The sequence below is a fragment of the Pleurodeles waltl genome, chromosome 4_1 (assembly GCF_031143425.1).
Source record: "Pleurodeles waltl isolate 20211129_DDA chromosome 4_1, aPleWal1.hap1.20221129, whole genome shotgun sequence".
NCBI classification, from domain to species: Eukaryota; Metazoa; Chordata; class Amphibia; order Caudata; family Salamandridae; genus Pleurodeles; species Pleurodeles waltl.
The window spans coordinates 788,299,676-788,312,448 of NC_090442.1; the positions used below are offsets into that span (position 1 = coordinate 788,299,676).

The 12,773-nt window shown below is 42.3% G+C and overlaps 1 protein-coding gene across 1 annotated transcript in view; it reads left to right on the forward strand.

The window, feature by feature from the left end:
• Positions 1-2,031: 2,031 nt before the first annotated feature.
• The window catches only part of LOC138288178 (uncharacterized), a 77,305-nt gene continuing 66,563 nt past the window's right edge, over positions 2,032-12,773 (forward strand). The window contains exons 1-2 of the mRNA XM_069229502.1: positions 2,032-2,142; positions 7,298-7,368. Coding sequence (XP_069085603.1) covers positions 7,299-7,368 — 70 coding nt within the window. The 5' untranslated portion in view covers positions 2,032-2,142; position 7,298. The remainder of the gene's footprint in view (positions 2,143-7,297; positions 7,369-12,773) is intronic.

A 12,773-nucleotide genomic window follows, 5' to 3' on the forward strand; every position in this document is an offset into this window, starting at 1 on the left:
GGCAGCCGCCCAGACATGGATGAGTTTTGCTCTACTCCAGAAGGCCTTGTGCTGAGAAGGTGCTGCATAGTTGTCCCTGCGGAACCAGTATGCTCTGTGTCAGGGCTGGCTCATTGATGGCAACAACTAGCTGCCAAGACCAAGAGCCACCTCCGAGAGAAAGTGTATATTGGAAGCAGTAGTCGTTGAGCTGGTACTGAAGTCTGAGGCGTACAAGTGACCAGCAGCCCTGAACCACCAGCACTGTTGATCAGAGAAGTGACACTCCATGGAAGGTTAGTCTTCACTTTTGAAATGTTCCTGATGGCTGTATAATCATGGTAATAGTGGATAGCCATTCCAACTATTCTATTGTGGAATTAATCGAGTCAACTGCATTTCACAATGTGAATCCTGATCTGTAATGTTACTGGCACTGTTGGAGTTCTAGAGGAGACAAAGACAGACAATGGCCCACTGTTTCAAGAATCCGAATTTTAGAGAGATCCTACAACATATCGGTATAAGACATTGATGCATTTGCCCCACAGGGTCTGCAGGCAAATTAAGACATGGAGTGTTTCATGCGGACGATGAATAAGCAGTTATGAATTGCTGTTCTTGAAGGTATAAACCCAGAGATTGTCTTCAACCGGTTCTTGTGAGAATACCAGGGAACTCCTCACTGCACCATGAGATGCTCTCCCTGGGTCCTGATGATGAAGGAACACTGACAAGACAACATCCCAGTAGCCCAAATGGGAACCTCCTGTCTATGACCCCAAAAGCATGCAAGCTTGGAGGAAGCAAAATAAGGAAAAAGGACGAGTTGGAGGCGGAGAGCCCATTGCAGGTTCTCACACTGGGAGATCTTGTGCTCCTGAAGGGGCGTCAACCAGGTTGAAAGTTCCACACCCCTTATCAAACAGGCAAGTGGAAGGTGACGCCTGTGGAAGTCACATTGGTGACAGCATGTCAAGGGAAGGAAACAGTGACCAGAAACATGTCATGGTTCAAGAAAGTGGAAGCACCCACCAGAAATGCCAGTGAGAAGAGCAGTAATCAAAGTGAATGCGATGGGACAGATGAAGATGTTGAGCATCCCCACATCCTACCAGGGACAGAGCAAGCAGTGGTTTAAGAAGGGTATAGAAGTCAGCCACTGGGCGACCAGGGAGAGGAAGAGCTGGTGGACATCCACAGAAGCTTGTGTTATAATCTACGTCCCAATCGTTGACCAAGTCAAACACCTTTGGAATTTGTGGGTAAGCTGAGGTCCTGTGACTCAGAGTAAAGTGGGAAGGGGATGTAGTGAGTCACCCAGCCACTACGTGGGAACCCTGACCCAGATGTACTGCATCAAATCCTCCAGGGCAGGCGAGGGTATAAATAAATAGGGGAAAGACCACTTTTGGGCTTCTCCCACACCACAGATACAGGTGTCCTGCGTCTGTTGTTGCGGTCGGGTGGTGGTATCCTACCTTCATTTACTCTCAAACACTTCTATAATTGTGTGTTAAACAGTTTCTATGTAGCATTCATTTGTTTGTGTCGCTGTCCGCCCATATCTGTATCTATTTGCCCATTGACTAGCAGAATGTATCTGTATTTTACTGTCTTATAAACATAGGCATACATCTATGCCCCTTTATTCATTGTTTTGACACCCCTGTCTGTGCCACGTGCTTTACAGAGAGCTGCTAATAAACACATCTCTAAGGCTGTAAGCTCCGTTAATGACCCTATTCAATTCAGTGCCTTTGCTACCAGTTTGAGAAATATGCTTTTATTTTACTCAGTGGGAATACACATAACCCCAACTTTAACCGGTGAGCTGGGTTTGGTGGGAGAAAGCACGTATTGAACTGTCTGGTGTGTAGGTGACCGTGGGCATTGTATATCACAACCAAAGCCCATGGAATACTCCACTGGACCTTACCCTTCCCTCCCGCTTCCGAATGGGATGACCTCCAGGTTGGAATAGTTGTCCTCTGGATGGTGCCAACTACATCGATTTTTAAAGAGATTGAGCAAAACTGGAGGACGCCGTCAGCAAACACCAGCAGGCAGAGCTTATTTAAAAAGCGAGTTTCTCAGCCACTTCCCAGAACCAAATAGGTCCAGCAAAGAATACTGAAGAGAGGCTTTCATTCTTCATAGCAGGTAAGTGCAGGACTGGTGTAGAAAATGTTTGTTTGTAAATATGTCATTCCTTCTCTAACACACTTTACAGATTTTTTTAACCCGAATACTAAAAAGAAAAGTTGAAAAATCAAATAATAAGTGAAGTTGTCCACTAACTAAATTGTCATTTTGGGGGTTCAGGAGCGTCGGTTCCTCCTTTAGGGCGAAGCTCTAAACTCTGTGGTGAAAACAATCCCCTATAGTCACAATTACCAATCTACAATTTTTACTCTTCGCCAAAATGCTCACAGGACAGAGAGAGTACTTGCGACGCATGTAGACAACCCTTGATATATAAGATGAGAAGCTCGGAAGGTAATAATAGTGAGGTGAGAAGGAAGAGACCACAGACCTGAATGAAGCAGTAGTCAAAGCTGTGCAAAGAGAGTGAGAGAAATCATAAGAGACATCCAGAGATCCTAGTTGTCAGAACTCGAGACTGGTTGTAGTTTCTCTAAAGTGGAGGCAATCCGTTTTTCTTCATAAAACAGCTCACTCTGCATGATAATTGGCACACCTGAACACCCCGGGGAAAGTATGCGTGTGTGAGAGAGAGGAGCGAGGTATTGATGTAAAGGAGGCTCACCAGTTTTTAGGAATTCACCAAGTCTCGTTAGTCCTTCGGGTTTCTATAGAGAAAGTACACAACAGATTAGAAACAAGGCTGAATCTCTCTAAAGCTGCAAGTACTGGAAGCTTTGCAACGAGCCCCCTTTCATAAGGACCGAAACCGAACCGAAATGTCCAGAAGCATAGGACCAATGGATCTTCAGTCGTAGACGTTTTGGTATGTAATCACCAAATAATGGAGGGATGCCAACTAACAAATATTACGAAACTGCAGTGGAACAGAGAAGGGAAAACTGGTAGAGCTGTGCCTAAAAGGAACCTAACCACTGAGTGAAGGGTGAGAAGAAAAAACACATCAAATGTGTTTGCAGACCAAATGGGTGCGAACTGAGTCGAAAGCAGATAAAACCCAACAGCGGCTGTTGTCAAGCATATTTCTCCATGCTTGCTGTCTTTAAAACTGCCTCCTGTAGCCTGGACGTAAAACCAACAGCTTACCCTTCAGGTCTGAGCTTAGCAGCCCCTGTCTTAGAGGGCTTTCCCAGTTTCCATCTACCCATTGTCCAGAGCCTGTGTATGTGTGTGACTCTGCTGCATTTTATTAGGACCCTGGATAAAAATGTCCTAAATGACTGTGAATGTATTTCTGTAGGCCTGACCCCTGTAGATCTCCAAGTCTGAGACTGATTCCTGACAACAACATGCTGTTTGAGACATACTAGAGAAGGCCAAAGAGCATTTACAGGAGGTAGTCCTTTGTGTCAGGCAACTAGACGTCAACAATCACCTGCAGGTTCCACCCACCTCCACCATTCCACATGCTACTAGTCCACAACCTGTCCATCAAACCATTGTGAACCCAGTATTGAGTATCCTGACACACTGATGTCCCCTTCGAGTTCCCTTCAGCATGAACAGCATCCACCACTCCCATGGTGACTTTACTGACCAATCATTGACCCGTCCTCACATAACACGTCTCGAGTTCTGTATTAACCATTCACCCCATTGAATATGTATTGAAAACTTATTTTTAAACATACTAAAATAAACACTAATTGACCTACCTTCCACTTGTGAATCATCTCATTTGTGGATAGGTTTGAAAAGGGGATGTATGCGAGTAATAGCATGCATTGTGTTGCACGATTTGCCAGGTTCAAAACACAGATGTCTGACTTTAGGCATGCCAAGATCTGCTGGACAGAGCCCCAAAACATCTAAATAAGATTTGAAAAATAAATATTTAAATCGAATGAAAAAAATTAAATTGGTTAGGGGTTCTGGGGATGGTGTACACATGTCAAGTGTCCTTCAGAGAGGGAGAAATAACCAAAATTGAGCTTGAGTCGAAGGGGGGAATGGATGAACTTGGAGGGGAAGGACAGTAGAGAACCATACATCAGGATCTGATTCTAGGGTTGTGGTTGGCCATGATGTAAACACATCAATTATCCTTCCAAGGGGAGAAATAACTAAAATAAAGCCTGAGTCAGAGAGGAGATAAACAACTTGGAGGGTGGTGGGCAACATAGAAAAACAGATTAGGAATAGGAGAAGAATCTATATGCAACGCCCAGTGATGAAAATAAAGAAAAATATTCAAAACAATAGCACTAACAAATATTATAATGGTCCCAACATAATGTTCATTTTCACATTATAACCCAACAGGTCTAAAATAAATCAAAAGTCATTCTCCCAACCCAGACGCTGTCCTGTGTTTTAGGTCGAAATTTTCTGGTGTTCTTCAGAGTCAGAGAGTAGGACCACTTGAATCTCCTCCTTAGGCGCAGGCATTGCATGTTGTAGAGCAGTACCTAACATCTTTTTTAGCTGTACCATACATCGGGGTAGTTTGGGGGGCTGAGGGGTTGACAAAAGCAGGGGAGGAGTGGATCAGGGTATAGCCAGTGATGGCTGAAGTCCAGAAGGCACAAGATGTTGCGATCCTAGACGGCCTTGACTGCTCTCATCATGGTTTCAAGACCTTCACAGATCACCAGCTACCTAACTTGCAGCTCCCTGATGGCCTCCCTAAAAGCTATGTTAACGTAACTAGTGGGTATTGCCAGACAAGAGGGATCAGAGGAGTCCGGGGCACAATGGTGTCTGGATCTCACTGTCAGCTGCTATTCTTCTTGTCAGGCATTATTTGAGAGTGGAGAGGATACAGGGGGTGCAGATGCACTCCCCAGTGTTGTCAGGGCTTCTTTACTTGAAAATGAAGCGGCTTCAAGTCAAGATGATGGATGGGTCTGTCCCTGGAACACCACTGTTGATTCTTGTTTCTGGCAGTGAGTATTCCTACAATCTCTCTCCACCTGAAAGGCAGTGTCTGAATCAATCAACCTACTCCGTTGTGTCATCAGCCTCTTCCTGGAGTCTTTTGACTTGTCATTTATGTCACACTATGGGAGGTTGCACTCAAACTTTGTGTGTCCTCATCTTCTTGGTGATATTAGACAATGCCACAACTAGTGGCCTAGGCCTTTCTCATTCTTTGCCCATGATCCTGTTGTTCCCCACTTCCTTCTTGGCTGTCCTCTAAAAAGGAAGTACAAGAAAGCAAGAAACTATGTGTGCATATGCCCACTGATTCATGTATAGAACAATTTATTTTATTATTATTATTGTAATAGTCATGTAGGCAAAATGTGACAATGTGTCCCATGCAAGGTTGATATTTTCGCATGTGTCTTTAATTAGTGGGTGACTACTGTCAACAAAGGTGCAGATGTGCAGGTGTAGCACAGACTCAACATAAACAAATGGGAGCTTTGCACAAGAGATAGCTTGACTTACTCATCTGCTGCCAATTCACATTCACATCATGATGGTTTACAGCAAGGGAAGAATGATTCAGAGAGTTACATGTGATGACTTGTAGGTGTGGCATGAATGGTTAATATCAATAGAAAGTTCCATGGTAAGGACATATGGCCATGGTGACATGATCATCCTTCAGAATGCTAAAAAATAATTATCAGGATGAAATTCTTGTGTGCTAATGTATGATACCTCTACATTTAATGCATGTATTATAGAAAAATTAACAAATCAAGACAACAGTTATATTGCCCGCATACTGTAAATTACACATGTTGCATGATACCATGGAATACAGAAAATATTGATATGATCCAGCAATGCTTCCAAGCAGAGTTTCTATCTACAGTCACGTAATGCAGTGCTGCTGCTCATGAACCTCCCTCTAAGTGTGAAGGTTTGGCCCTACTGTTCTAACGAACCTCGTGCAATGAACGGAGCCTGGGGTTCTAGCATGGTGCTGGCACCATCCCCCCAGCGCATCAAGCATATCTTCAGTACATCCTGTGCATTTTGCTGTGCACAGCATCAACGCCCCCCCCAATGCTTGTGTACCTCCTTGGCTTGACAGCTGTGTACTCCCATTGTATTGGAGTACCTAGTGATCTCTGTTCAGATGTCCATATGGTGCATTGCTCAGCTAGAAGCCCTGTTATCCATAAAGCTGAAGGCATTTTTGGAGTACGCCTTCCGCAATGACCTCTAATTCTTCTAGAGAGAAGCTGTGAGCCCTCACATCGCTCCCCAGACATTTTGAAATTGAAGGTGCATCAGGATGGAGGCGGATTCTTCTCTGTTCCAAGTATGGCTCAGAAATAACCTTACTTCCTGTTCCTGTGTGCAGCTTCTTCTTTGTTGAGTTTGGAGGGAAACTCCTCTTCAAGTGCATAGTTCTCCACCAATGTAGAAGAGGGTGGAGAATAATTCTACCTCTACTTCATAGTTCTATGTAAATGTGCCATATAAATATGTAAAGTAAGATATGTTTCCAGATAGATATAGTGGAGGATGATTTTGCATTAGCAGTTGTGTTAAAAGGGAATGTAGCTTATTGATATGTATTTACTCTTTACTATGTCTGCCTTCTATTTTTGTCCTTGCATGTCGGTAGTCTTATTCCTTGCCTCTATTGATTTGCATGGGATTACTTTGCAGTATGTGGGAGTGACCATGTGTGGTCTGTGGCTTACTCAAAGGCTTGATTGGTGTAGATTTCAGTCTGTTTGAGTTGTTATACTACTGGAGTAGATGTGGTGTAACGTTAGTGAATAGTATCAGGCCCTTTTGTAGATGTCTTTTAAAATGTGTATGCCCCTCCCCTTTCTTCCCCACATTGTAGAAGATAATGTCCGTTAGTGAACAGCATTTGTGAGTATGTAAAAGAGTACTACGCAAGACCTACTTTGAATATTCAAAAATGCTTTCATTAAAAGGCCCCTTTGATCTAGGAGGATCCAATAATTAGTATGGTGATGGACCCTGAACAAAGGCAGGGGGTACAATAAGCCAGCAGGCCCTAGTACTTCAGTACAACAAAGTTTCTTGCAACATGTCAAGAAGAACATACAAGATTACCATTCAGAGGGTTGCTTCCAGCACTATAACTGTGAGTCTGTGATTTGAAACTGCATGCAGTGAGTTTACCAGTTTACAGATAACCAGATGCATTCCTAGCTGGCCTGTTTCTGATACATACTTAACTTTGTGATACAAACTTTAACTTTTATTTTCACAGCATGAAAGCCTCTCAAATTGTCGGTATTGTGTTCCTACTGCTTCTGTGCATGAAAGTCAGCTCTACAAAAGGTAGGTTTAGTGTGTGTGCATAATTCAATGTGTACCTAAGTCTCCATATGAAGAATATAAACCAATGAGCAAATCATAATCACAATCACAAAAATCCCTTTGCTAAAGCCCATCGAAATGTGATTCACAGCCTTGTACAGTCTTGCAATAGAACATTTTTCATAATTCCGGGTTACATTCAAAGGCAACTATCTAAGGGGTGTCGAGAAGGGGCCCGGGCTCAAATGGGATTAACCCTACAATCTATAAGACAAAACCCACTTTTTGGGCAGACCAATTATCCACTCTCTTCAATTATATCCCATGCAGAAATAATATCACCACTTCATGGAACAGCTCTATAATCTCACCAATATATAAAGGAGGAGATGAAAGCAATCCCAGAAACTACCTCCTGGTGAGTCTAATGGATAATGAGGTCAGCTGTTTCGCTGGGACCTTACTGCAATTCACAAAAAATGTAATTTATGTTTGGGCAACTAAACCAATGTCACAAAAGAGATTTAATGGAAGTAGCATTAGGCGATATTAAGCTTATTTAGATTGTATCATATACAATGGCCCGGATTTAAGGGGGCCTACCACCACTTTAGCGCCTCCTTAGGGTCAGTTTTTTAATGCTAAGGTGGCCTTTTCCCCATGCCATTTTACAAAGTGGCGCCATGCATAATGTATGCAAAGGGGGTGTTCCCCGTTAGGGGGGAGCAGAAAAAAATGGTGCAAAGAAATCTAAGAGATTTCTTTGCATAATTTTTTCGGCACTTTTGATGCCTGCTCAGAGCAAGCATTAAAAGGGGGCATACCATTGTTTAAAATGGGCTCCTATACACTGTTCAGGGTTAGCGCTAACATTTTGTCGTTAACCCTGAACAGTACAGCAATAGCATCAAAAATGTTGATGCTATTGCCCCCTATCCTGCGCATGAGCTGTAACTTAGATACGGCGCACAAATGGTGGCAGTAGGCGCCACTTTCCTTAAATCTGCACCTATACTTGTAGAGTGCACAGAAGAGTAGAACTTCTTGGTGCTAAGACTCAAAGGAAAATCAAGAAATGGAAGAACAGTATATATTATTGGTTTAGCAGCTTTAGCTGCTTTCCGAAAATTGTAATGGAGGGTTGAATCCACAGGCATAGCAGAAGAGAATTCTAAAGATTACCAGCCACGACAGAAACGCTTTTATCAGTGGAGATAGTGAAGAAAACACAGATTTGTAGATCTTAAAGAAAGAAAAGTACTATACCAGCAAACGTTAGAGGCCAGCAATCGTAGAGGGAGAAAGAAGGCTGCCATATGAACAATTGTTAGAGAGAGCAGACGGCTGTTAGAAGGAGATATGTGCTCCCATTATCTACAGCCTGAAAAAAGGCTATTGGCTGCAGGGTTTTATGTTAAAAACATCAACAGCAGAAATACTGTGGTACCAGGATATTATGTCAAAAAATTGAGGACATAAATATTGAGAAGGTAAGTTCATATAGGTACATATATAGATGTCCTATTCTTAACTCACATCTATGTACCTTGACAATCTATATATTGTCTAAGCATGCATATGTGGGATTAAGTAAAGTAAGTTTATACTTACCTATGGAAACTCACCATCTCAATATTTTATGCTTGATATTGTTGACACAATATTTGCGAGTGACACATCTTGAACTTAAGAAAGAAAAGATAGGCTGAAAAAACTGGAACTGGCAAGGCATCAAAATGACAACTTTTTGGGAAACTGCTGTGGGACATTAAAAGGAAGAACTTGACCTTCTTCTGGTGGATGGTGAATTATTTTAATAGATCTTCATCCAGAGTGACAAAGTCAAACATCCCAGAATCCACATGGGTAAACTTTCTTACAAAGCATTTTAAAATGGGGTATAAACCACACAGGAAGAGACCTCCCAGTGCTCAATCAGTCTGAGTGAAGTAAACAGAAATATTACCTCTCTGCTGAGGATCTTCAAAATAATACCTTTGAGGACAAAGATTTCCCTCCAGGTAATCTGCTTGAATTGAGTAAACAAAATAAGTAGTCCCTTGCTGACACCCGTCGAAATATGAGTCACAGCCCTGTAGGTTCTTGCAATAGTACATTTTTCGGGGTGACGGGCAAAGACAATTATCTAAGGGATGACCAGAAGTTGCCCAGACCAAATGGGATTCCCCTTGCAATCTATAAAGAAGAGCCCACTTTTTGGGTAGACCAAATATTCCCACTCTTAGGTTACACCTTATGCAGTAACAATATCTCCACTTCATGGAATAGCTCTATAATCTTACCACTAAATAAGGAGAGAAAAGCAATACAGGAAGCAACCACCTGGTGGCCCTAATGGATAATAAGGCCAAATATTATGCTGGTGCCTTACTGGAAACACTTCTGTCGTTGGGCCACAGATAAAGCAATAAAGCCACTGAATAAAATGGGCTTTACCAAAAGCAATGGAACAGCAACCAACATCATAGTCTTCTCCCTGCTTACTGACGTTGAAATCACTTACAAAAAAAACAATGGATCTATGCTTCATAGACTATAAAGCTCCTTTTGACAGGGCGGATAGGGAGAAGCTATGGCACAATCTAGAAAAATTGAATATTCCTTTGGGACTGCTAAGAGCAATACAGAGGCTCCACAACAACATGCGGAGCCGGGTAAAATTGAGGGGTGGTTCCCACCTGTCTAATGCTAATAAAACAACGCATGGTCTAAAGCAAAGCTGCATGTTTGTGCCCACCCGCTTCAATTTGTTCCTGTCTGATCTTCTATCAGCACTAAATAAGAGCAACAATCATGCCCCAAAATTTGGAGGAATCTAACTTTCCAACTTACTTTACGCTTATGTTTTTGTGCTAATCAGTAGAACAAAAGTGGGCTTACAACAGCTTCTGGATGCAACTCTAGCTTATTCTGAGATAATGGGTTGATAATAAACATGAAAAAGACCAAAACCCTAACCATAAACAAAAAAACAAACATCATACCTGGCATCTAGGTAGAGATAAGTTAGAATCCATCAATGAGTATAAGTACCTAGGTGTGTTTTTTAATGCTAACGGAATGCTCTGCAAACAATTGGAAGATATCAAAAGGAAAGGTAACACTCTCATTGCAGGTTTGGGAGCTTTGCATAGAAAACTGAAATGTCCAAATATAACACTGCCACTACAATCTACCCATATATATGGGAGTGAATCCTTGAGAGGTTGGGAGAGTATCACTCTGAATAAAAATAATATTGAACATTTATAGGATCATCTTTAAAATACCAACATACATGTCTCCTGCCCATATTAGACTTGAATTTGGTCTTGATAAACAATCCCTGGCTGCTTTTGTGAACTGCTGCAACAACTTTAAATTAGTGAGCGAGGACTCTTTAACTCACCACCTTTGGCTTGACATACAAGGCAGGGCCCATTCACAAGTAAGAGCCTATTTAACATTAAATTAGCCACAACTAATCAGGGCTTTTCCTCAGCATGGGATCTACCATTGAGTATGGTGGAATTTTAAAGAATGACAAAATCAAACACTAAAACCCTGTCACTCTTGGAGGACAGGATCGCCCAAGCTAGGCGTAGTCATGGATTGTTGATCCTTAATAATTACACAAAGCTTACGCCTAAGTGCAATTTTGGAGAGCTCTATAACAACTCAATAAAGGAAAAGTTATTTAAATATAGGCTCAGAATCCTGTCTGTATTGAAGCATCTCCACTGCATTTGCCAGAGAAACACCTAGTAGCAATGGGGTCCACATGTTTACTTTAAATAGGACTATAGGGGACAAGTTCCAGTGTACAGATACAAATCTCTAGCTCGTTCCTAAGGTTTTCTGTTCAATATCAGGGTGGCCAATGAGATGGTTATTATTGAATTGTTATCCCAGATGAAGGGATAACATTTTAAAACAGAATTTTCTCTAGTTAAATATAGACAGTGACATATCAACTTTTATAGTTACAGTAGGGCGTATGCATGCTGTCCTATGTTTGGTTGTGTTTTATCAGTGGTTTACAAACCTTTTGAAATCATTGCTTATCCATGTTTATTCAGCTGCTTAACCCACAAAATAGACAAAAACAGTTTTTTCAGTGTTTCCAAAACATTTTGTTTTTATGCAGTAATTGCTATAAAGCACATATTTAATGTTATGGGGATATAATGTAGGTTATGTAGGCCCATATTTATACTTTTTTTGCACCACATTTGTGCCATTTTCTGATGCAAAAGCAGTGCAAACTTACAAAATACAATTCTATTTTGTAAGCTTGCGTCGCTTTTGCATCAAAAAAATGGCACAAATGCGGTGCAAAAAAAGTATAAATATGGTCCGTAGGGTCTTCCCATGCACTGTGTGTACAGTTATATTAGACTGCTTTAAGCATAAAAAGTCTGTGCATTTGACTCAAATTCATTACCATCTCTCACACTCATGCAGTCCAGTCAGGACTCAGGGCTTGAATACGAGGCTGGTAGTCCGAAGACTGCCAGACTCACGGTGACTGTCGGCCCGCCGCGGCTGTGCATTCTGATGGCCACATTACGAGGTTGGTGGGCACACCTGCCAACCTACTGCCGTCCCTGCCAGGATCTCAGATCCTGAGGGGCTGATGGCAGTGCAGGTTGTAATCAGCCATGGTGGCGCTAAAGGCAGCACCGCTCTGCTGATTACAAGCTAGTTCTCCTCAAGCCTTTTTATGGCGGTTCAACTGCCATAAAAAAGGCTGGCGGAGAACAAGTGCAGGGAGCCACAGGGGGGCCCATGCACTCCCCTTGTCCGTGGCATGCGGCACAAAAGGATGCTGGATGGAGTGCTGAAACTTTTCAAACACTTGCCCCCAGTCACAGATCTGGGTTTAATCCATAGTTATTTTGCTCACCATGCCACCCCAGTTTGGACCCAGCCATATGCAAATCAGTCTTTCCCTGTTCCCCATGGAAACAGTACAGCCTGTACTGCCAGGCCAGGTCCTCCCTGGACCAAAACTAAGATGGGTGTTTCCATCTGCCAAACTCCTAATCAGTCCCTCCGTCTGGTTTACAGGACTATTAATGGATTAAACAAGTACGAGTGCTGTACTGACAAGTTTTAATAAACACTTTTCTGAACCCATTTGGCGGTAATTCACCTACTCCTTACTGAGTATTATGCCACTGTAGTGGTGGTCAATTCTACCAACAGCATAGTATCTTGTGAAAACTTGAAAAGTTTGACGTACACAAGAATAATTTGTAGCCCTGAATACAAGTGCACTTGAAAATGAATGCTTCAAGCATACACACCACTGTTTGCCTCACTACAGTAAGGTTGTGCTGCTGTTGGACAGTCTTAGCTGTCAAGTGTCCCCATGGTGAAGTCCTCACATTAAGGCACATCTTTTACCAGTCATTACATTGTAT